Source organism: Myotis myotis, unplaced genomic scaffold (genome assembly GCF_014108235.1).
Source record: "Myotis myotis isolate mMyoMyo1 unplaced genomic scaffold, mMyoMyo1.p scaffold_m19_p_3, whole genome shotgun sequence".
In the NCBI taxonomy this organism is placed as follows: domain Eukaryota; kingdom Metazoa; phylum Chordata; class Mammalia; order Chiroptera; family Vespertilionidae; genus Myotis; species Myotis myotis.
The window spans coordinates 209623591-209648621 of NW_023416335.1; the positions used below are offsets into that span (position 1 = coordinate 209623591).

Consider the following 25031-nt stretch of genomic DNA (forward strand, 5'->3'; position numbering starts at 1 on the left):
TGCCATTCTTTGGGGCCCATTCATGTCATTTCATACCTCATGTAATTCTGCAGGTATTATTCCCTTTCTCTAAATGAGGAGATGGGTTCAAAGGCGAAACCTGCTTGAGGTCACACAACTAGTACAGGGCAGAGCTGGACTTTGGAGCTAGATCTAAGCTCTCTCACTGCCATGTTGCCTCTTGTAAGCCACAGGTTATAATTCGGGTTTTGGGATGGTGAACCACACCCTTCCTGACTCTGCCTGGTTGATCTTCCATTTTCTGCTTTGTCTTTACATCCCACCCTTTTACATTTTAATAGGTGGTGCCTAATTGTCTCTCAAAAATGTTAATCTTGCCCTGGTCGGTTGCTCAGTGGCTAGAGCATGGCCTGCGGACTGAAGGATCGAGGGTTTGATTCACAGTCAAGAACATATACCTGGGGTGCAGGTTTTTTGCCTTTCTTTTTTAAATATGTTTTTATTGATTTTTTAGAGAGAGGAGGATAGAGATGGAAACATCAATGAGAGAAACATTGATCAGCTGACTCTTGCATGTCCACTACTGGGGATCAAGGCTGTAACCTGGGCATGTGCTCTGACCAGGAATTGAACTGGGGACCTCTTGGTTCATGCTCAACCACTGAGCCACACCAGCCAGGTGGGGTTGCAGGTTTTGATCATTGCCCTGGTCTGGGCGTGTGCAAGAGGCAACCAGACAGTGTTGGCTCTCTCACATTGATATCTCTCTGTCTTCTCCCTCCCTTCCACTCTTTCTAAGAACTAATGGGAAGAATATCCTGGGGTGAGGATTAAAGAAAAAGTTAACCTGTTTACACTCTAACCAAAAGCGTCTGAGACTAGTCAATGATTGATTTGTCTTCTTACCAGTTTGCTCGCACACGGTTAACCACACCTGCTCTGTTTTTAACCCTGCTCAACACGAGAGAGCTGGTTGGTGAAGAAGAAGCAACATTCATCGGTTTAATTACTGATGTTTTCTAGCACCTCCTGGGTGTCAGACCTGGTGCTCAGGCCCGGGGAATTTAGTAACAAGTGAGCAGACACAATTCCTCCCCCAGAGGAGCTTACAAACCACGCAGACAGCTCTCACATATGAATGTCAAGAAGTGTCAGTGGGAATATAAAATGGGCTCTCACTGGGCTGGGAGTTCAGGAATGATTCTCTGAGAAAGTGAAATTAATTTGGAACCTGAAGGATTAATGAGAACTACCTAGACAAAAGGCATATTGGGGAGGGGTGGGCAGTTAATTTACAAAAAGAAAGCGATAGATCTGTATATGGACATTGGAAAGATGTATAAGACATGTTGACAAATGGTAAAAGCCAGTGGCAGAACAGCTTGTGTAGTTTCTCATTTGTGTGAGAAACACAGAGGCTGAGTGCGTGCTTGTGAATGCACCGGAGTAATCACAGAAACTGCGCCCAGTGCTTATGTAAGCTCCTGTCCTCACAGTAGCTCTGTGTGGAAATGAGTGTTTAACGATGGCTAATTGTCCAAGATGACTCAGATAGTAAATGGCGTGCCAGACTTCAAGCCCAGGTCGCCCCCCTGGGGTGGCGGCAGGTTGTAGCTGCAGCTGCAGCACCCTCATCCTTCTGTGTACAGGCTGTTCGAAGTCCTCTGATGTGTCCTTGGTGGGCTCTTCACCCCTACCCAGTGCGATAGATAGCGAGGACCCCTTGGTGGATTTTGAGCTGGAGGACAAGTGGAGCTGAAGTCTGCACTGAGCGCTCCCTCCTGCTGGGGGGGGGGGGGGCAGTGCTGGGGGTGCTGTTCCAGTGGGGTTGGTGTTCACCATGGGTGACCCGCACAGGGAATGGCACTTGTGCATTTGTATTGGTTCAGATGCTGAGATCGGCAGGGGTTGGATTTAAATGTCCTGGTGACACAAAGAAGGGAACCTGGGCAGTAGCTTGAGCTTTGTCCTTGCCCAAGGGCATATTCCCCCTTAGACAGGGAATACCACCTTGAAGGGAAGTGGCTGTTCCTTTCCCTCTGTCATTTCTTGGGTTCAGTTATTCTTCCCTGGTCACAATGAACCCTTGGAAGGTTGTCACCCACAGTTTAAAATGAACTAATACAGACCCCATTATAACAATCATTCATCTATTGCTGTATAACAGGTTGTTGCCCCCAAACATAGAGTATTTAAAACTACAAACATTTCTTGCTCAGTTTCTGTGGGCCAGGAATTTGGGAGTGGCTTGTTTGGGTGGTTCTGGTCAGAATCGCTCAAGAAGTTGCAGTCCAGGTGTCAGCCAGGGGTGCGGTTATCTGCAGGTTTGTCTGGAGCTGGAACACTCGCTTGCAAGATGGTGTGCTCACACACCTGGCAACATGGTGCTGGTACTGGCCACAGTTCCTCTCCAGGTAGGCCTCTCCCAGGGAAATGTCTTAACAACATGGCGACTGTCTTTCCCAGGAGCAGTCAAAGAAAAGGAGCCACGTCGAAGCTGTCCTTTTTATTACCTAGTCGAAGGGATGAGAAAATATCCAAAGTTCATGGATGACGTTTTCCTCATTAATTCTTCCATCTACTCAACAGTCATTTATTGAATCTCTACGTGCCAGGTAGTCTAGATACAGAGATAAATCAGACAAATAGCGCTTGATACCAACCCTCAGGAATGTATAGTGCAGTGGAGCAGCAGCCGCGACATGGTTAGTGCTTCCCAGCTTACTGAGAACTTTCACAGATGTTCTCATCTCCTCTTTCCAGTGACCCTGTCATCAGCGGAGCTGGTTATGCCCCCATTTCCCATCTCCTCTGGTGCTCAAATGATGATGAATTTCTTAAGCTGATAGAACTTGACTTTGCTCCAGCAATTCTGGCTGCAAGTCCCTTACCCTTTCTCCTGCCACAAGCTGTGTTCCTTGTGGCTGCTGTATCATCTCTTTCATCCCTGTGCCTCAGATGAGGAAACGGAGACAGCGGGCACTGGATAGCTCTTGACGTTGTCATTTCTCACTTTTCACCACACTGATCCTTCAGGGGTGGACCACCCTGAGTCCTCCATTGACAGTTGCTGTTGCCTTTCTTCCTGCAGAAAGCCCTGGGTGTGCGGCAGTACCATGTGGCCTCAGTCCTGTGCCAACGGGCCAAGGTGGCCATGAGCCACTTCGAGCCCAATGATTACATCCGCTATGACCTGCTAGAGAAGAACATCGACATTGTTCGCAAACGGTAAGGCCGCTGGGGGAGCTGGGGGACGGCTAAAGGTGCTGCTTTTGCTACCTGCCCTTTCAGGCAGCAGAGTGGGTGCTTGAGGAAGAGTGGTTGAGGATGATGGCAGGAGCAAGGCGCTTAGGGTACAGTGGCCCCTGCGGAGGAGAGGCTTTGCCGATTGGCGGTGGTCTTTCTCCCTTTGCTGAGGAAAAGTCTGTTATCAAGAAGCTGGTGATATGGACTGGGCCTAAGTGCCAGAGAAATATCTATTTCCTCTTCATGCTAGTGGGCCCGGAGGAGAGCTCGGGTGGGATCTTGGGCATATCTTTATGGGGTCTCCCTTTCCTCATTTGGTAAAATGGCAGCCATCTTTGCACTGCTGTCCAGTGTGCCTGGTCCTGGGCTAGATGGTGGCACCAGAAGGATGACGAAGATGCCGCAGGAGGATGGGGTCGGGGGCTGGTGGTATACACCAGCCAGCACTGCTCCTGGAACTTGAACAACTCCCCACCTGGTGCAGTGACCCTGGGAATAGCGAGAACAGATATGAACATACCCATGTTACAGCCAGGGAACAGGCTCAGGTGGAGAAGCAACTTGCCTGAGGCCACACAGTGAGCGAGTGGTGGGACCTTGTCCCATGTCCTCATCCGGTGCTCTAGCCATTCTCCCACACTCCCTCTCTGTGGTCACTGTTTGCCTCTTTACTGGTATCCTCACGTCAGTTCTAAGGTAAGGACTGACTGAGTCTTTATCTAATTGTAGTGAGGGCCTGTGAGTGTTTGGCAAGAGTGGTCATACTAATAGGAGCTACCTAGGTGTCCAGTTTGGTCTAGGCACGTCACATACATGATTTCTATTCTTTTCAACAACTTCTGTAGGTAGTTCTTACACCCTCCGCATTTTGCAGATAAGAAAATCAGTGTCATAGCCGAAACCGGTTTGGCTCAGTGGATAGAGCGTCGGCCTGCGGACTGAGGGGTCCCGGGTTCGATTCCGGTCAGGGGCGTGTGCCTTGGTTGCGGGCACATCCCCAGTGGGAGATGTGCGGGAGGCGGCTGATCGATGTTTCTCTCTCATCTGTTTCTGGCTCTCTATCTCTCTCCCTTCCTCTCTGTGAAAAATCAATAAAATATATTTAAAAAAAAAAAAAAAGAAAATCAGTGTCATAAAAAGGGAAGTTACTAAGGCCCTTGTACATACTGGGGCTACTTTATTTGTTCTTAACCCTACTCAACTAAGTATCTCTCTCCCTCAGAGTAAAGCTTTTGGTAGGGGTACCTAACCAAAAAAAAAAAAAGAAGAAAGAAAAAATGTGAGTGTCAGATTGGGGAAGTGGTCTGAGGGTCCATCCAGCTCCAGTGCCTCCCAGTGTCAGTTCCAGCTGTCTTGTGGGTTTCATCTAGGCTGCACATTAGAGTCACCTGGGAAGCTTGTAAAAACAGTCAACACAGCCCCTAGCAATTCCGATTCAGGTTGTGAAGGTCTTTCTTTTTTTGGGTCATGAAGGTCTTACTCCTGAAAACGTGGTCCAGGGATCAGCAGCAGCAGCATCCTCTGGGATGTTGTTAGCCGTGCAGAACCCCAGGCCCAGCCCCGCCCCACTAAATCAGAATATGCTGTTTAACAGCCTCTCATCAAACTGTCAGGAGTGCTGGCCAATTTCCCAGCTGGTTCTAACATACACTCACAGTTTCCAACCACTGTCCCCATCAATATGGGATCTGGTAAAAATATTGTTTTCCCAAGGAAACAGCATTTTATTTATTCTTGGAGCTCTCTGACCATAGCTTGGTGGGAAAATGATGGATTTTCCTTTAGACTGCAAAGCATTTCCACCTTGCTCTTTGTCGTGCTTAAAAGGAGAGTTAACATAGATGTTTGCTTTACAATAGTGTGACAACGACTATTATTCACCTTTTATTTTTTAATTGTTTTATTGCTTAAAGTATTACAATATTATTCACCTTTTAGTCTTTGCTTTAAAAAATTAACCAAAAAGCCCTAACTGGGTTGCTCAGTGGATAGAGCACCAGCCTGCGGTCTGAAGGGTCCCTGGCTCAATTCCGGTCAAGGGCACATGCCCAGGTTGCGGGCTCGATCCCCAGTGGGGGGCGTGCAGGAGGCAGTCAGTCAATGATTCTCTCTCATAGTTGATGTTTCTCTCTCTCTCCCTCTCCCTTCCTATCTGAAATCAATAAAAATATATATTTTTTAAATTAACCAAAAAACTACCCTCTAAGGCACTGGGAATTTTTTTGCTTTTAATTATATCAGTAAAATTAACCAAAAAAAGATTTTTTTCTTTGCCTGTTTATTACAACCCTGCATTAACCAGAAAAGTCCATTAACTTTCAGCATTTTCCAGATTAGTGCAGATAAAGGATGTTGCCATAGAGCAGGGGTTCTCACTGGGTTTGTGGGTGTCAATTTTGTCCCTGAGAGGAATTTAGCAATGTCTGGAGACATTTTTGGTTGTCAGTGGGGGGGTGGGGGAGATGAGGGAGGGAGTGTTATTTAGTGGGTAGAGGCCAGGAACCCTACTGAACATCCTACATTGCAGAAGAGAGCCTCACAGCAAAGAATCATCTGCCCCAAACTGCCTGGGGTGCCACGGCTGAGAAACCCGTAGGTAGAAAAGAAGGTGGAGTGAGGCTATTCTAAAAAGATGTTAGTGAATTAAACACATTTAAGAATGTTTTGGAAATCCAGGGGACTTGCAGGGGGGATTCTTTCTCCACCCTGTGTCCGTGACAGAAGGGGCCCAGTTCTGTCTTAGCTGGTTTGCTCAGTGGTTAGACCCTTGGCTCTCAGACCGAAGGGTCATGGGTTTGATTACTGGTCAAGGGCACATACCTCAGTTGCAAGCTAGATCTCTGGCCTGGATCAGGGTGTGTTCGGGAGGCAACCAATTGATGCCTCTCTCTCCCCTTCCTCTCTCCCTTTCACTCTCTCTAAAAATCAATGGGAAAATATCGTTGGCTGAGGATTAAAAATAAAAAATAAAAATAAAAAGAAGGGGTCCAGTTCTGTTCCTGGGAACTGGCTCTGCCATTTGGTGACGCAGAGGGACAGAGGGATATAGAGGGCCCATTTTGCCGTCCTCAGTTAATCCTTAAGGAAATATGATGATGGACTCGTCCTTGGGCTTTTGTCATTGTCAGACTTTTTTATACTAGTTCAGGCATTTGCTATCAAGGCCTTTAGTTTTAAAGTCCATGTGCTATTTTTTTTTCTCCTCTGGGACCCAGAAAGAGGGGTCGTGCTCCGTAACTCACTGCATGTCCCACTAGCCTTGGAGATGCTGCGCAAAAGGGGGCAGGCTGTGCCTCAGGCCAGCACTATTTTTATTCAAGCTTCTCATGACAGCAGAGCATAGGGATTCTCAGAATTGCCACTTGCTCTGCTGTTGCCCACAGAGCCAGCTCCTGAGGGAATTCTTATCTCCAGGGACTTGGTAAGTTGAGAGTGAGGGGCTGGAGCCCAGGCTAGCAGAAGAGAGGTCTCCGCTTTCCCAGCAGAGCCCTGTTGAGACAGTGCAGGGCGATGGAAGGAGCACGGACCTGGAGCCACACTGCTGGGCTCCTTGCGTTCTGCTCTCCACTCGTGACCTGGGGCACGTTACCTCCGCTGTGCTGCAGCTTCCTCATCGTCTTGTGAGAATGGAATGAGTTACATACAGTAAAGTGCTAGCAAGGTCGAGCTACAAGTGAGTGCTGTCATAAACCAATCTGTAGTGACGGAAAACAGCCAGTGGTGGTTTGGGGATGGAGGCGAGTGGGAGGGCACAAGGAAGCTTTTGGGGATGATGGATGTGTTCATTATCTTGATTGTGCTGATGACATATGTGTATACATACATCAGAACTTATCAATCGGGTACTTTAAATATGTGCAGTTTATTGCACTCCAATTATACCTCAGTAAAGCTGTTTTATTATAAGTGCTGTTCCCTCATTCCAGTCAAAGTCCTGGACTTTAGAGTTGGTGAGCTCCCTGAAAAGGACTGTCGCTAATCTGTCACATTGGTTTAGTAATAGGGTCAGGTCTAGACCCAGAGCCTCTGACTCCTTATCTGATACCCTTATTTTTTTTACTTATTGGGTGTGAGTAAAACTCTGCCTTCCCAGGAGGCCTCCGGTTTGGCGTAAGCTTCGTGCGTGGGGGAGGCAGTGTGAGGTCCAGCCAGGGCTGCTGTGCTGTGTGGGCAGCCAGGTGCAGTGGGCAGCAGCAGGGAATCATTAGGGCGCCTCAGGTGGGTGGTTGAGGGTTGAGTTGGGGGAACCCTGGGGAGAAGGAAGCATTTGAGTCCTGGCAGGGGCTGCACCTCCCTTAGGGTCAGACTTTTCTGCTGTTTTGGCCCTGATGAGGAAGTGGGGGAAATGGGGTCTGAAAAGAGGAGGACCAGTGAAAGGCCAGAGGCAGCGATAGGGGTTTCTGTTCTTAAGAGCTGACAGCCACGCCTCTCTTAATGGGGGAAGAGCAAGTGGGGCTCATGGGCAAGGCTTTAGCATAAAAGGGTAAGAAGGCCTCCTCCCCCTGGGGTGGAGGCTGTGAATGGAGGGTGGGCAGGTTGGGTGTCGGGGTACTGGTTTGGATCCTCTGTCTTTATGGGGCCGACAGCACAGGGGAGTTGTTCATGGACCGAGACAGGGTTCAAGGAAAGCCTGGCTGCAAACTTGAGCAACTATCACCACTCCGCTGGCCTCTGCTCCCTCTTGGTTGTTTTATTAAATGCCAAGCATACAGTGAGGATTAAACGGTATGAAATATATGTAATCGATGCTCATGAGATAATAGTGGCTGAAAAAACAAATATTCTTAAAAACAAAACAAAACACCACCTCTTGTGTTTCACGTATTCATCAAGTAACTTTGAATCACCTAGTAAGTGCCAGGCACTGTGCTGTGTGCTGGAGATGCCACAGTGAGCAGGACCGCTCCAGCCTTGTGGAGGGAACAGTCCCCTCCTGCCCTCTCTCAGGGTGACCATGTGCACAGAGGGGCAGTGCTGTGGTGGGCAGGGGATTGTGCAGACAGTACCAAGCAACCTCTCCCATTTTCCCCAGACTGAACCGGCCTTTGACCCTCTCTGAGAAGCTTGTGTATGGACACCTGGATGACCCAGCCAACCAGGAGATCGAGCGGGGCAAGACGTACCTGCGGCTGCGGCCGGACCGCGTGGCCATGCAGGACGCCACGGCCCAGATGGCCATGCTGCAGTTCATCAGCAGTGGGCTGCCCAAGGTGGCGGTGCCGTCCACCATCCACTGCGACCATCTGATCGAGGCCCAGGTCGGGGGTGAGAAAGACCTTCGTCGGGCCAAGGTGAGCTGAAGGTGGTGTGGGGGGACAATGGTGTGACATGAGGTGAGAGGCAAAGCCCTCGAGGGAGAGAGAGAGGGAACTATCAATGATGAGAACGAATCATTGATCAACTGCCTCCTGCACGCCCCACACTGGGGGTTGAGCCTGCAACACAGGGATGTGCCCGGACTGGGAATCGATCCATGACCTCCTGGTTCATAGGTCAATGCTCAACCACTGAGCCATGCTGGCCGGGAATAGTCTTTTTTTTAAATTGTTTTTATACTTTTCTAATTCTTAAAATATCATTTACTCATTTTGAAGATGTTAGAAAATACAGAGAAAACCTAAAAAACAAAATCATCCTTAATCTTACTACATTGATGGTATTTTTTTTTCTGGTCCTTTATCTGTTATACTAGAGGCCTGGCCCATGAAATTCATGCATGGGTACGGTCCCTAGTCCTGGCCTGCGATCAGGGCCATCTTCCCTCAGTTCCCGTTTGCCATTGGGCGATCAGAGCCTGCCAGCCCGGGGGAAGAACCCAGGGGTCAGACGTTCTGCCCGCCTGCTGGCCCTGCCCCCACCGCCACCCACCCTGGTTCCCTGTTCGCCATTGGGCAATTGGAGCCTGAAGGCCAGGGGAAGGGACTGAGAGGTTGGCCGTTCCCACCCCCACCGCCGGTTGTCCTCTGTGTGGCACCACCCACCCCAGGTTCCCCGTTTGCCATCGGATGATCAGAGCCTGCCGGCCAGGGAAAGGGACTGAAAGATGGGGTGCCTCATAGTGATTGGTTGAGCAGTTGTTCTGGTCATTCTGCTGTTAGGGTCAATTTGCATATTACTCTTTTATTATATAGAATTAGAAAAATGATGCAGACATCAGGTTCTGATGAATGTTGGCAGCTGCTCTGGAGAGAGTAGTTTAAATTTCCTGTTCTCCCAGCATCACGTGTGCACCCACTCACACTCTTGTCTGACCCCGAAGATCCTATCAGGGAGGTGGGCCGATGGCTATAATGTAAATTTGAGGCAGCAAAGGCACCGTGTAGTCAAGTCCTACAGCCTCATGGGGGGAGGGGGATGGTTAGGGCCAGACCCAGATCCGGCTCCCCCTCTCTTACTGACTGGCCTCCTTTGGGGGCAGGGCTTTCTTCTTCTGTTTTGCTTAATGAGACGCAAGGGGCTGTGTGCCACACTGAATTCCCCACACCCTTCCTTAGGAACCAAATCCCTGCCCCTGCCCAGGCTCTGCTTGTGGTACCTTTGTGTGTGCTCAACATTTGGCAACAGCAGGTCTCTCCCAGATCTGGGCCTCCACCCTCTCCACCCCCTGCAGTGGAAGTGGGCGCCCCTCATGGGGGGCAGTTGGCAGGAGCTGAATGCTGGCAGGGCCTCTGCCCAGCCAGGCACAGAGCAGGGCATGCAATTGAAAGTGGTCCGGCTCCCAGGGTCAGCACAGCTCAGCGAGCCCCTCAGACCCATGGGAAAGGCTCAGGGCAGCTTTCCCATTCAAGCCCTTTCTTCCCCCGCTGGCCTGCCACTTTGTGCCCTGGTTGCACGGCGGCTCTTTTTGTTCTCAGCTGAGAGAGCCCAGCCTGCAGGCCCGTGGTTTCCGTGTTCGCAGCAGCAGTGATGGTAGCGTTGCAGGGGCTCCTGTGTGCCCGGAACTGGGCATGCCCAGGAACTGGGACCTTATCACCCCTCTGGGTGACTGACTGCCCACAGCAGGGCCACCACCCTCAGGGTCTGGCCTCCCCTTACTTTGTGAATTCGGAATCTGCGTTCTGGAGGCGAGAGTCACAGGATCAGAAGGTTTCTGAGCTCATTCCCCCATTTATGTAACAAATGTTTGTTGAACATTAATTCTGTGCCAGACACTGCTAGGGGCTAGGGGTGCAGTGTGAACAAGGCAGACGGGCCCTGCCATCATGGGTCTTAGTCTGGTAGGGAGACAGAGCTAAACAGTCATACAAATAAATAGGAACTTGCCAGTTTGTATATGTTATGAAGGGAAAGTGCAGGACGCTGAGAATAAGAAAACTGTCAGATTTGTGGTTTGGAGGAGAAAGGGCACCTCTTTGAGGATGTAACCTGGGCCGGAACCGACCTGAGCAGATAAGTTGATGTTAACTGGAGGAAGAACAGTCTAGAGAGAACAGTGTGTATAAAGGCCCCAAGGCAGGAAGCAACTCCATGCCTTTTTGGAATTGAAAGGGAATTGTGGGCCGGAGCTCTGTGTGTGAAAGGGTGGGATGGGGTGTTCGGGGGGCAGGTGGAGTCAGGGCCTTGAGGGCGATGGGCACCATCCCAGGAGTCATTGCAGAGTTTAAGGAGGGGAGGGATATGGTCAGATATACATGGTTGGGGCAAGAGGCAGAGTGATCTGTCCAGGGTCACACAGGCAGCCTGAAGGGTCTAGACCAGTGGTTCTCAACCTTCTGGCCCTTTAAATACAGTTCCTCATGTTGTGACCCAACCATAAAATTATTTTCGTTGCTACTTCATAACTGTAATGTTGCTGCTGTTATGAATCGTAATGTAAATATCTGATATGCAGGATGGTCTTAGGCGACGCCTGTGAAAGGATCGTTCGACCGCCAAAGGGGTCGCGACCCACAGGTTGAGAACCACTGGTCTAGGCCAAGTTCAGGCCCCGACACTGATCGACCACTCAGGGCACCGCATTGCCTCTTCCCCACTTGCACATACACCCGTGCATATGCACCCAGACACGACCGCCTGCCTCCCGCCCTTGGTACCAGTTTTATAAGTGACTAGTGTGTAAATGAAAAAGCCAGTATATTAATAATTAATCGGAAAGAGACCGCTCTGGGAACCCAAGTTCTTTGTTTGCCATTCTTTCACCTAGGAGAACCAGGTGGGCCCTCAGAAGGGTCATGGTTGGTCTGACGTTAGGTGACGGGGTTACGTGGTCTGAGGGTGTTTTATTGAGGGCCCAGGGGAGCTGACAGTGGGTCCCTCCTCTGCTGGGAGCATGGCTCTCCTGCCCAGAGGCTGGCAGGTCTCATTTCCTCGTGCTGCCTTTAGGACTCTGCAGCCCGAGGTGGTCCTACCCTCCTGTCAGTGGGGTCTCACCTGTCAGGGGCATGCCATGGCTTCCAGGCAAACCCCGGGCTCCCATCCGGTGCTGGGAAGCCTGCCTACCCCTGAGGAGGCTGCCTTCTCATTACAGGCAGAATGGGTTTGGCCACCCCACGGTTTTGCTGAAACCTACATCTCAGGACATAGTCCATTTGGCAGTCTTTCATTTGGGGCCCGTCAAAAATATTACCAAGTACTGAGCACCTAGGCTGTGCCAGATGCTGGTCTAGTGTTCTGAGATATGGGAAGGTGCCCTTCGTTATTTCATATCAGACTGTAGTTCTCGGGCTCTGGGGTGAACAGGCCTGGTTTCAAACCCGGGCTTCTCCTTTTAACTCTGGGATCTCCAGAACACGGTTCCCCTCTGAGCCTCTGTTTTGGCACCTGTAAACGGCATGAGGACAACACCTCTCTCGCTCCTGGATGGGTGGTGAGGATATTTAGCGCGATGCCCTTTCCGTAGTTGGGCATTCGGTCAGGGTCAGCCCGGATTACAGATGAGGCCCCGGGGCTCAGGTGGAGAGTGCACCCAGTCCTGCGGCGGCCTGCCCTCCTGCTGGCCCTGGGGGGGACTGGGTGCCAGAGGGCCCTTGGAGGTGATGTAGCTCAGCTCCTTCTACACATGAGGAAACTGAGACCCCAGGCAGGGAAGGAACTTGTCCTGGACCTGCTCCCTGACCAGGAATTGTAACACTGGGCTCTGTCTCTGCTCCCTTGCTTTCCTCCCAGGCCTGCCAGCCGAAACCCTGGGCCATCGTCCAAGCCCTTTGGGGCTATTTGTAGAAGGCCCCCGGGAGAGGGCCTGTCTCCACAGTGCCATCATGTCAGGCCGTGGGGGAGGTCAGGTGGGAGGAGGGCGTGAGCAAGGGTCGGCCCAGACACAGACTGTTACTAATGCGCTGGGTATTGATTTGTTTCAACAGGACATAAACCAGGAAGTGTATAATTTCCTGGCAACTGCAGGTGCCAAGTATGGCGTGGGCTTCTGGCGGCCTGGCTCTGGAATCATTCACCAGGTAATGCAGGGCTTGGCCTGCCTTTTGTGGGGGGTGGCGGGCTGCCCTTGGGGAGCCAGAGGGCACCTCCAGGCCTGCGGGAGCAGGGGCTCAGGGCTCAGGAGGGAGGAGGGGAGATTGATGACGACATCTCAGTCAGCCCCTGGCTTCTCCTCTTCCATTCTTAAATTAATTTTCATTATGTCAAGTTACACATTCTCACTTTCCATGTAAGAAATTAAAATAGTCCCTTCTGACCACCTCAGTAACCAGCATTTTACGTTTGGCATGTTTACGTTTGGCTGCCCTTCTTCTAAGCAATATAGTTTTGTATTACTTTCTGTTTTGCTTTTTTTACACAAGTGTGACTCCTTGTTGCATGGACAGCTAACGCTAGCTGAGCACATGCCGTGGGCCAGGCATAGACTTAGCACTTTCAGAGAGTCACTTCCTCAGTGCTCACCACCACCCTATGAGTAGGGGCTTTTATTAGCCACACCTACAGGTGAGGAAACTGAGGCACAGAGAAGTGAATCTACTTGCCCATATGTGTGTGGGGGAAACATGGCACCTGACCCGATGATGGAGCTGGATTTGCATCCAGGCGTCTGGCCCTGGTGCCAGTGCTCCCTGCTGCTGTGCAGCCTCCTGTCACCCTGGGCCCGCTTCCCCCTCAGGGCACACAGCTTCCTAGGAGTCTTTTTGGCCCTTCGTGGTTTCGGTCGGATGAAGGTCCCATAGGCCATGGGGCCGTGTCGGCCAGCAGTTCTTCCAGGGCCTCTCCAACCAGGAATTGTCTCTTGGTTGGCAGTTGTGACTCTGTAAGTGCAAGTGTTTGTGTTTGGGGAGGTAGGTGCTGAGCCTTTCATCACATGACACTGTTCTGGTTTGTGGCTCTGCACTGATGGTGTGTCTGTCATACATGGGATACCTGCCCCTGCACCTTTCCAAGGTGACCCGTCCCCACCTCCATCCCAGGCCTCACTTCCCAGGCCACCTTCAAGATGAGCTGAGTCAGGCTGTAATCCGACCTGTGGGACCCAGCACTGCCCCACTGAAACCAGAGCCACGGATCACTGCTCTGCCCTTTCAAACCATCGCCCTTGCCAGGAAGGGCTGCCTGGCAGCAGGTCACATGAGTCTGCAGGGGCCAGAAAGCCTCTCTCAGTGGCAGGGCCAGGGAATCAGGGGGACCCAGCTTTGGCCTTTTGTTGCTAAGGACACCCTAATCCAGGTGTCCCCCATTCTACCTCAATACAAATGCCCAGGTTTTTTTGGTTTGGGGATGTGAGTAATAGCAGCTCACCCATGCCACCGGCCGCCAGCTAAGCATACACCCTGATGTATTTGTTTGTTTGTTTGTTTGTTTGTTTGTTTGTTTGTTTTTTAAAGCAGGAAGAAGCTGATGTACCTGCATTTCTTTTTTTTCTTTTTTTTTGTGTGTGATATATTTTATTGATTTTTTTACAGAGAGGAAGGGAGAGGGATAGTGAGTTAGAAACATCGATGAGAGAGAAACATCGACCAGCTGCCTCCTGCACACTCCCTACTGGGGATGTGCCCGCAACCAGGGTACATGCCCTTGACCGGAATCGAGCCTGGGACCCTTCAGTCCGCAGGCCGACGCTCTATCCACTGAGCCAAACCGGTTAGGGCTGTATTTGTTTCTTTAAAAAGGAAATTCCCAGGGAATTCTTTACTGTTCTCTCCCCTTTGATGTCCTTTCGCCAGCAGTTTTAATCCACCATGTCCAAGTCAGACCTTAACTCCTTTCCCTCCCTTGAATGCCTTGGCAGATTCTTCCCTGCATCTCCCCTGCCAGGGCCTCCCCCGCCACCCACACACTCCCCATCCCCGTGCCCAGCATTGGCGCCCTCTGGTGGGACCCCTTCACAGTGACCCCAGTGTGTGCCAAGTGCTTTCCCCACCGACTTTATGCCCTGGGGGTGGGGACAGGGATGGTGGCTTATTTCTTCCTTTGGGCCCGCAGCCAGGTCAGTACAGAATAGGTCCTTAGTGTATGTGTGTGTTGTATGGACAGATGGTTGAATTTCCAGCTTTATGTTCTAGATGTTAGTTCAGCCTAAAATACACTTCTCCTACCGTCACCCCGACCCCCATTCACCCAGCCATATCCAGCTGACCACCAAGGTCACCGTCATAACCAGCGTCTTTGTGACACTTTCTGTAGTCCATGGGTCTGCATAGCCTCTCCCTTCTGGGCGTGGACCACACTGTGGCCTGCATCCTGTGGGCACACTGACTTCTCTGTGCTGGTCTTCACGGATCAGTCTTTGTACATGACTGAGGCAAGGAGGGCCAGGGAATGAAACAGTTAACCAGAGGTCTCGCCATCAGTTGTTTTTTGTGAGAGATTTCCTCTATGCTGGCCTGTCCTCCCGGCCTGCTGCCATCCTTGGGAAGGGGCCAGACCTTCCAACTCTGTTCCTAAGAGGAGGGCTCCCCGTACCTTGCTGTCTGCCAGGCAGGTGCCTGGCCGGAGCAGAGGCCCTGGGGTTTCTGTGATGTTGCAGGGAGCCTGCCCACCACTGGGTCGGTCCTGACAGTTCATAGAGCCTTTCACACCTCTGATCTCATTGGTCCTTCCCAACACCCATATGGGTGGGGGGAATAATTCCATCTGACAGATGAGCAACAGAAACTCAGATAAAGGATCATGCTGCAAATAATAAGTTAAAAAATGTATCTCCCAGGCACTATTACAGTTTAATGTACATAATCTATCTGAGCCATCACAGTGATGCATGAGGTAAGCACTGTTGTTTGCCTGTTTTTATTTATTGGTTTTTAAAAAAATATTTTTATTGATTTCAGAGAGGAAGGGAGAGGGAGAGAGATAGACACATCAATGATGAGAGAGAATCATTGATTGTCTGCCTCCTGCACGCCACCTACTGGGGATCAAGCTCGCAACCCGGGCATGTGCCCTTGACCGGAATTGAACTCGGGACCCTTCAGTCCACAGGCTGACGCTCTATCCACTGAGCCAATCCGGCTCGGGCTGCCTGGTTTTATAGATGAGGAAACAGGTGCAGGGAAGCACTTACCAACTCAAGTCACACAGCCAGGAACTGTCGGAGCAATTCATGATCCCAGGCCACCTGTCTCTCACGTCTCTGGCTCTTCCGGGACCCACCGGAGGGACCCTTCCTGGAGGAGTGCCTGGGAAGGCCCTCTGGCCGTCTCAGCAGGGGGCAGTTTTACAGACCCCTTTTGGGCCCCACCTCCATTCTCTGCTGAAGGCTTTTTAAAAAGTATATGTTTTTATTGATTTCAGAGAGGAAAGGAGGTGGGGAGAGAGATAAAAACATAAGTGATTAGAGAGAATCATTGACCAGTTGTCTCCTTCACACCCCCTACTAGGGATTGAGCCCGCAACCCGGGCATGTGTCCTGACCAGAAATTGAACTATGACCTTCTGGTCCATAGGTTGAGGCTCAACCACTGAGCCACACCAGCAGGGCTGAAGGCTTTTAAAGCTTAAGATCTTGGTTTCTTGAGATCTTTTTCAGATCATTCTGGAAAACTATGCATATCCTGGGGCTCTTCTGATTGGCACCGATTCCCATACCCCCAATGGCGGTGGCCTGGGGGCCATCTGCATTGGAGTCGGGGGTGCTGATGCCGTGGACGTCATGGCTGGGATTCCCTGGGAGCTGAAGTGCCCCAAGGTGAGGAGTCGGGAAGGGCTCGCTCCGGGGGCTGCGGAGGGGTGGTTGCTGAGGATGAATGGGATGTGTGGGACCCACAGAGGATGGGTGAGTAGGTCAGCCTCCCGCCTTTGGAAAGGAGGCCGGGAGGAATAAGCAGAAACGGGAAATCCAGGAGGTGGATTCGTGGTTGGCACATGGCACACGGGACCTGTAATTGCTGTCTTGCCCTGTCTATTCAGGTGATTGGTGTGAAGCTGACGGGCTCACTCTCCGGTTGGACCTCACCCAAAGATGTGATCTTAAAGGTGGCAGGAATCCTCACAGTGAAAGGTGGCACGGGCGCTATCGTGGAGTACCACGGACCTGGCGTGGAGTCCATCTCCTGCACTGGTGAGGACGGCGCCGCGTGGAGTGGCCGCAGCCTGCGTTGGGCCTAATGGGACCTGTAGTGGAGCCGTAGGAGCCGTGAATGGTGTTCCACGGAGAATCCGTCCAGTCAGTTTGGGGCCTTGGGGTGAACACTTACAGGCAGAGGGAGATGGTTAGTCCAGGTCCCTCATTAAACGGGAGGAGATGGAGGCCCCTCAGGAGGGCAGGGCACTTCCCTGTGGCCACACAGAATTGGGGGCTGAGCCAACTTCTGCTCCGGCCATGGCACTGGGGCACCTTGGGTGATGCAGAGGATGACCCAGAGAGGACACAGGTAGGTGGTGGGGGCACTGGGGAGCCAGAGCCAGGGCTTCACCTACTCTTACCCCTTCCCACACCTTCTCTTGGCTGGAGTTGGAGCCTCACTCATTTCCCTTGGATTAGGAGGAGCTGGGCCCTTCCTGCTCATCACTCCTGATGACCTGACCTCCATGCCTGGGCCTTCAGAAACCCAGGGAGAGACTTGGACCAGCCTGAGGGATGGCCCAGTCCAGGTGCCCCTGGTGCCTGTCTCAGTGCCACGGAGCTCTGTCCAGCTGGCCCTGCTCCCGTCCCATGCTGGGGCTGGGGCCACTCTCACAGGCTGCCCTTCCTGCTATTGGCAGCTCAGTTAGGAAGTCAACAACAAACCCAGACCTATGTCCCAGTGGCCTTAGGAGGCCAGTATTTTGACAGCAGTCAGGACATCTGTAAGCCTTGCCAGTTACTCCTTTATTTATTTTTATTTTTTTATTGATTTCAGGGAGGAACGGAGAGGCAGGGAGAGAAAGATAGAAACATCAGTGATGAGAAAGAATCATTGATTGGCTGCCTCCTGCACTCCCCATCTGGGAATCGAGCCTGCAGCTGGGCATGACCCATGACTGGGAATCAAACCGTGATCTCCTAGTCCAGTGATGGCGAACCTTTTGAGCTCGGCGTGTCAGCATTTTGAAAAACCCTAGCTTAACTCTGGTGCCGTGTCACATATAGAAATTTTTTGATATTTGCAACCATAGTAAAACAAAGATTTATATTTTTGATATTTATTTTATATATTTAAATGCCATTTAACAAAGAAAAATCAACCAAAAAAATGAGTTTGCGTGTCATAGGTTCGCCGTCACTGTCTTAGTTCATAGGTCGACACTTAACCACTGAGCCGTACTGGCCAGGCAGCCTTGCCAGTTCTGTGTGGGACTCTGGTCTAACCAGTGGACATTGTTCCAGTCTTACTGCTGGAAAGCCGGGAGCCAGCAACATTTCCACATAGCACCATGGGGTGGCTAAAGGACGGCGGGCAGACCTAGACTTGAATGTTGCGCTTGCATTTGCTTTATGGCATGACCTGGGACCTCTCTGAGCGAGTTCCCTTACCTGCAAAGTAGACACCGTTGCAACTGGGCATTTGGGCCAGGTCAGCCTTTAGTACATTGGCTGCTACTCTGCTGAGCCCGACAGCCAGCCCAGAACTAGAACTCGGCCTGTAGGGGCTGAATCTTGTGTTCTCTTCAGTGGCTTCTCTGAGCCCCAGAACTGAGCTCTGGCCCCCATGGCCTCTCTTCATTGGCCCTGGGTTTAACCTGGGCCACTAGGTGGCCATGTGAGCAAGGGAGGAAGGGCTGCCCACCCCCTGGTGTGAAGGTGGTGAGCACACGCCCAGCAGGTGTGTGGGACCCACACGGGGGCTCTCTCTCCTCAGGCATGGCGACCATCTGCAACATGGGCGCAGAAATCGGGGCCACAACGTCGGTGTTCCCTTACAACCACAGGATGAAGACTTACCTGAACAAGACGGGCCGGGCAGGTGAGCCGGCAGGGGCAGGGTGGTGGGGGCAGAATAGCCATCAGCTCCACCTTTCCCTGTAGGACAGGGCTCCTAATCCCGGTGTCTCCAGACTGGCTTCGGGGACGCTGAAGAGCCCCTCAGAGTGTTTGCAGTTATGTGTGTGCTCTTGGTTCGGAGTTGGGTGTCTAGTTCTCACCAGCTTCTCAAAGGGCCTCAGGTCTCAGTGTTGAGTCTTCTTGGCCTGGCCCCTGGTGCCCGCTGCGAGAAGCTCGGAAATGGCACGGACCTGGTTATGTGTATAATTCCTGCCCTAACAAGGGGAGGAGGAAAAGCATTTGTGAACAAGAACCACTTTCCCAGCCTCCCTCACCACTTCCCTGAGCTTCTAGTTTGGCATCTCCAGCCTCAGTAGGGCGGTGAGCGAGGGTGCTTGGTGGAGCCAGAGGCCAGGGCGCTGAGGGGAGAGCGAGTCTGTTCGCTTCTGAACTCTGAGCACACGGAGTCACACCTGGAAGGCCCTCCCCTCCTGTCCATTACCAAGTAACTTCTTCAAAACGCAGCACTTCTCATCTCCAGGCAGCCTTCCCTGATCTCAGCCGGCTTCTCCTGTGTGCCCCATGTTCCTGTGTCTGTCAGCGGATTGTCACGCTGGCTCACTGACACTAGGCAAGCTCCTCGAGGTCAGGGACAGCATCCTATGCTGCTTGTTTTGTTTCTTTGTTTGCCATCAGTGCCCAGGGCCCAGTGTTGGGCAGGTGCAGGATAATTGTGGCTTGGATGGCTGGGGGGGTGGATGGATGGATGGATGGATGGATGAGACCTCAAGGACTCATGACCAGTTTCTGTTTCACATACAGTACTTCAGCCTCCCTCCCTTGTTGATTTCAGAAATTGCCAAGCTAGCTGAGGAGTTCAAGGATCACCTGGTACCTGACCCTGGCTGCCAGTATGACCAACTGATTGAAATTAACCTTAATGAGGTGAGGAAGGGAACTGGATCCAAGGAGTTTCTGAGGGTGGGGAGTTCAGGCTGCACTTGGGGTGCCCTGGGGAAGTCAGGGAGGGCCCTGGCTTGCACACTACTGTCAGCTGCTGACTGAATCAGGCTCCAGTGCATCGGGCGGGGCTGCAGGAGGGCTGTATGGCCAAGGGGCGTGCAGAGGGGGCTGTGGCTGATTCGGAAACTGGTTCAGTTTGCCACACCTTAGCTCTAGCAAAAGCCAAGAGTATGTCCTGGAGTTCGCTGTTGTCAGAGGTCAGGCCCGAGATTCCCAGGCTTAAGCAGTTTGGGGCCCTGAGACCTGCAGACCAGGCCAGAGGACAGGCAGCCATGGGAGTAGTTGGCCTCCCAGGCTCTCTGTGGGGACTTGGTGAGCAGGGGCCAGACAGCCTCTGAGGAAGACAGGCTGTCCACCCTCCAAGATGTGTTCTCTCCCTCTTTCTGCTTCTCATGCCGTTTTTCTTCAGCTGAAGCCACTCATCAATGGGCCCTTCACCCCTGACCTGGCTCACTCTGTGGCAGAAGTGGGCGCCGTGGCCGAGAAGGAAGGCTGGCCTGTGGACATCAGAGTAGGTGAGCTGCTGCCCCTCCGCCGGGAGCCGGCCTCAGGGCCAGTGGGTCTGCGGGGCTGTGGGCAGTCGCCTGTGCTCACCACGGTGCTTCCTAAATGTACCAGGCACTTTCTGAAATTGTTTGGAGTTTCTTTATGGCTTTTTAAAGAAATTACTTTTTCTTGGTGTAAAAGAAATATGCTCATTGTAAAACACCCCTCATCTCAGCCTCCAACTAGAAACCAACTCTAGGAGCTCTTTGCAATGTGTGCTGTTTCTGTGCACACGCACATGTTCGTGTGCGTCCTTCTGTACAAACATGTCACCATATTACCCAGGGTGCCTGGTTTTATTTTCTGTAAATGGACACACTGGCATGTCGTCATCACTAGCACCTGCCGTTGTCACAGTAAGTGTGGCTGTGAAGAGCATGGGCCCGGAGCCAGGTGGCCTGTGTGTGAATCTGGGTGATCACAGGCAAGTCCCCTCACTCCCTACGCCCTGGTTCTCTGTCTGTAAAATGGGGTGGTCGTCGTACTTACTCATCGAAGTTCTCGGGAGGAATGACAAGTTAACACATGAAAAGAGCTCTCTGCAGTGTGTGGCATAAAGCGCTGTATAATGTGGTCTACCTTACTAGTGGAAGCAAATAAAACATTTGGTGGTTTAATAGAAAAAAAATAGTTGAATTGGTAAGAGAGATTAGACTGTCTTGATACCTATAGATAGTATGTCATCCTGACTTTTGTAATAACTGTGATAATAGACTTTTTAAAAAGAACTCTTTCCTCCTGATTATAAACCAATTTTTAAAAACCAGAGAATTCCAGAAAGTCTAAAGGAAGAGAATGAGCATCTCCTGTCGCCCTCACCCAGCAGTGGCCCGTTTCAGTGGAGCCCCCTGGTGTGCACACACCTGCAGAGTACATCATCGTAAGAGCAGGGGCGTGCTCAGTGGTCACACTGACTTCCCTTAAATGGCTGGGTCATGAGTAGCTGATTGATTCAGGACAGTCAGGTTGCTTCCAGCTGGTGTCTGTTAAGAACAGCCCCTGGCCCAGCACAGTTGGTGAACACTTGACCAGGTCTGGGTAGTTGAAGTCAGTGGAGACCTCTGGTCACTGTCTCCTCCTGACTCCTGGCCCCACTACCCACAATGGACCAGGTCTGATCGGCAGCTGCACCAACTCCAGCTACGAGGACATGGGACGGTCAGCAGCTGTGGCCAAGCAGGCGCTGGCTCACGGACTCAAGTGCAAGTCCCAGTTCACCATCACACCGGGCTCTGAGCAGATCCGCGCCACCATTGAGCGGGATGGCTATGTGAGTGCCCACGTGCCCCTACCCCTGGCTCCCACCGCTGAGGAATGTGGCTTCAGGAGGGACAAGCCACAGTGTTGTCGGCCAGGGCAGCTGCCCCAGGGTTCCAGACAGCGCTTCCTCCCTCAAGCAGCTGAGCCACCTTTCCCTGCCGATCACGCCTGTCCTCTCTCCCCACAGGCACAGGTCCTGAGGGATGTGGGCGGCATTGTCCTGGCCAACGCCTGTGGCCCCTGCATCGGCCAGTGGGACAGGTGAGAGGCACGTCTTTGGTTGGATAGGCCCTTGTGTCCTGGGGTTTGGAGCCCCAGAGGTTGAGGGGAGGTGTTATTGGGAAGGAGACGAGACTCTAGCTTCAGGCAGGACTGGAAGTTGGGCTGGAAGTACAGAGGAAGAGCCCGGCAGTGGGACTGGGTGGCCACCTGACTGAAGCCGAGGAGGCCTCATCCTCATGGACACAGCGGGGCCCCCACAGAGCCATTTGAGGGGGAAGTGTCCAGGTTGGCAGAGTCAGGCCTTGGTCTGGCTCTGCCTTTGTCTTTCCTCTGGTCTCAAGTGAACCTGTGAGCCCCAAGGTTCCCTCTTGCTCTGTCTGCGGGAGTCCTACAGTGGAGGCTCGTTTAAGGTTCTCTATTACCCCTTCTCAAGAGGTAGGCAGACTGGGCCAGGTGACAAGGCCAGACGCCCCTAACCCTGTCCTCTGACCTGGCAGAAAGGACATCAAGAAGGGGGAGAAGAACACCATCGTCACCTCCTACAACAGGAACTTCACAGGCCGCAATGACGCGAACCCCGAGACCCACGCCTTCGTCACATCCCCAGAGGTGAGATGACCTGGCCAGGCCCTTGCCTGGGATTGCTCTGGGGCCCTGCCCCCAGCCAGTCAGGGAGGAAAAGGGACATGGGGCTTGGGGCAAGGGCATCTGACCCACGGGCCTGCTCCAGGAGGGTTGGCAGTGAAGGCAAGGGGTTATGGGAGCAGAAACCAAGGTCACAGGCCTTGCCAGACCAAGTATCGTGCTCCCTTGATGCCCCCACTTGGCCCCCTCCCGTCCCAGGAGTCAGAGGTGCTTGTTCAGTACAGTTGTGATCACAAACAGGAGCTTTGGAATTAACACTGGGACAAACGCCTCTACCCAGCGTTCGGCTTGGCGGGGCCACTTTCTGTGCCCTGGGAGCCTGTCAGGATTCATGAGCAGCACGGAAAGCAGGGGCGCTGTCAGCTGGACAAGGCCTCCTTAGGATGCACATGGCTTGAGCCTCGTGCTCCAGGCACTTGGTGGGGGTTCCGCCTCCGCCGTTGTTGGCACACAGCCCCCTGCACACCCCCCACTGGGGATGTGCCCGCAACCAAGGCACACGCCCCCGACCGGAATCAAACCCCCGGGACCCCCCAGTCCACAGGCCAACGCTCTATCCACTGGGCCAAACCGGCCAGGGCCTTTTTCTTTTTTTTAAATATATTTTTATTTCAGAGAGGAAGGGAGAGATAGAAACAACAATGATGAGAGAGAATCACTGATTGGCTGCCTCCTGCATGCCCCACACTGGGGATTGAGCCTGCAACCCCCAGGCATGTACCCTGACCAGGAATTGAACAGTGACCTCCTGGTTCATAGGTTGACGCTCAACCACTGAGTCATGCTGGCTGGTTCGACTTTTTAAAATAAGTATTTGAGAAATACTTTGTTGGTTTTTTTTTTGCTAAAAATGAGTGACAAGGTGACCTTCCATGTTTCCAGTGTGCTACCTACTTAGGGACATTTCTAAATACACACACACACACACACACACACACACACACACACACACACGAGGCCAGTGCACGAAATTTGTGCACTCGGGGGGACCCTCAGTCCGTCCTGCACCCTCTGGCAGTCCGGGAGCCGTTGGACATCCTTAGCGCTGCTGTGGAGGTGGGAGAGGCTCCTGCCACTGCTGCTGCAGCTGCTGCAGCTGCAGCTGCTGCAGTGCTCGCCAGCCATGAGCCCAGCTTCTGGTGCTGCATTTCCCCTGTGGGAGTGCACTGACCACCAGGGGGCAGCTCCTGCATTGAGCGTCTGCCCCCTGGTGGTCAGTGCGCATCATAGTGACCAGTCATTCCACCATTCGGTCGATTTGCATGTTAGCCTTTTATTATATAGGGTTTTTAAAAATATATTTTTGTTGATTCCAGAGAGAAAGGGAGAGGGAGATAAAAACATCAATGATGAGAGTCATTGATTGGCTGCTTCCTACACGCCCACAATCTGGGCATGTGCCCTTCACTGGAATCGACCCCAGGAGCCTTTAGTCCACAGGCTGACACTCTATCCACTGGGCCAAACTGGCTAGGGCTCCACTTAGGGACATTTTTATCACAGCAGGGCCTCTCCCTGTCCAGGGTGGCACACCTGGGAGAGGAGAGTATACCCGGCAGTGCTGGCCCTGCCCTGAGGAGGACACTGAGGTCCAGACCCCAGTGGGGAATGGTCAAGGCCAGCCTGCCCTGGGTTCAAGGCCTCTGCAGACCCGATGGCTGGTGGTCCCAGAGCTATTCCTGCAGCTCTGGCCCCTGCAGAGACATGGAAATTTCCTGGGCTGTGCTCCGTTTTGATTTGGCTTTGGCTGGAGATGGGGGACCGGAGTGGCATTCAGTGTTAACCAACAAACTGACCGCCTCCATTTCAGATTGTCACAGCCCTGGCCATTGCTGGCACCCTCAAGTTCAACCCAGAGACTGACTTCCTGACGGGCAAGGATGGCAAGAAGTTCAAGCTGGAGGCCCCGAATGCAGACGAGCTTCCCCACACGGTGAGCGGGCACTGGGCCCTGGGCAGGCACGGTGGTGCCGTTAGTGACAGTAAAGCACTATGTTCGTTAGGAGGGAAGGGCTTCAGCACAGGGAGCTTGCTCCTGTGAGAGGGGCCTGAGGATTCAACACCCCCGTCCCTGTCGCCCCACAGAATTTCGACCCTGGGCAGGACACCTACCAGCACCCTCCCAAGGACGGCAGTGGGCAGCGGGTGGACGTGAGCCCCACCAGCCAGCGTCTGCAGCTCCTGGAGCCTTTTGAAAAATGGGATGGCAAAGACCTGGAGGACCTTCAAATCCTGATCAAGGTCAGCAACGTGGGAACAAGGAGAACAGCCCCAGCCTGCCAGGCACCCTTTCCTGACCGGCAGGACGGCCATGAAACCACGTGTGCTCCCCTGGGCCTGGGGAGGAGAAGGGCAAGGTTAAGGTGAGGGCGGGAAGGGAGGTTTGGCTGCAGAGGAGCAAGGGCATCTGCAGCCCAGTGTCCCCTTCACTGCCCTGTGCCGGGCAGAGCTGGATCTGGGCAGCCACTGTCTGGGGCTCCTGCCATCTGGCTGCTGCTGGGAGGGCCACCTCCAGTGGGTGGGCAGTGAACGCCCCACAGGGAGGGCAAGAAAGGCACGTGTGACCCAGCTCAGCGGGTCTCCACCCCTCAGTGGAGCCGTCGATTGCTCTGTCCCCAAAACTGGGCACTGGTGGTGTGGCCTGTGTTCGGGAGCTGAGCAGATACCAGCCTTGAGGCCTCGCACCAGGGTAGACACGCATGATGCTGTTTACTAGGGAGTCTCCAGACAGCGGCACGGGTAGCAGTGAGCCTGGGCTTCTTTCTCTTCCTGGGGCCTCGGCCTGAAGGCATGGCGAGCAGACCTACCTGGCGGCCCTGACTCGCCTCTGCCCCCTTTGAGTGTCCATTCT

At 52.7% G+C, this 25031-nt stretch overlaps 1 protein-coding gene across 2 annotated transcripts in view; it reads left to right on the forward strand.

Annotated features, from left to right (window-relative positions):
- The window catches only part of ACO2 (aconitase 2), a 42070-nt gene that overhangs the window by 14625 nt on the left and 2414 nt on the right, over positions 1-25031 (forward strand). Inside the window, exons 1-14 of one of the 2 annotated variants that reach the window (XM_036296811.1) lie at positions 2328-2375; positions 3053-3189; positions 8240-8498; positions 12507-12599; positions 16112-16270; positions 16492-16642; positions 18363-18467; positions 19338-19429; positions 19917-20022; positions 21166-21323; positions 21501-21574; positions 22033-22144; positions 23991-24113; positions 24266-24421. In XM_036296811.1, coding sequence (XP_036152704.1) covers positions 2343-2375; positions 3053-3189; positions 8240-8498; positions 12507-12599; positions 16112-16270; positions 16492-16642; positions 18363-18467; positions 19338-19429; positions 19917-20022; positions 21166-21323; positions 21501-21574; positions 22033-22144; positions 23991-24113; positions 24266-24421 — 1758 coding nt within the window. In that variant the 5' untranslated portion in view covers positions 2328-2342. Of the gene's footprint in view, positions 1-2327; positions 2376-3052; positions 3190-8239; positions 8499-12506; positions 12600-16111; positions 16271-16491; positions 16643-18362; positions 18468-19337; positions 19430-19916; positions 20023-21165; positions 21324-21500; positions 21575-22032; positions 22145-23990; positions 24114-24265; positions 24422-25031 lie in introns of those variants that run through there. The other variant, XM_036296810.1, reaches the window with a different exon arrangement.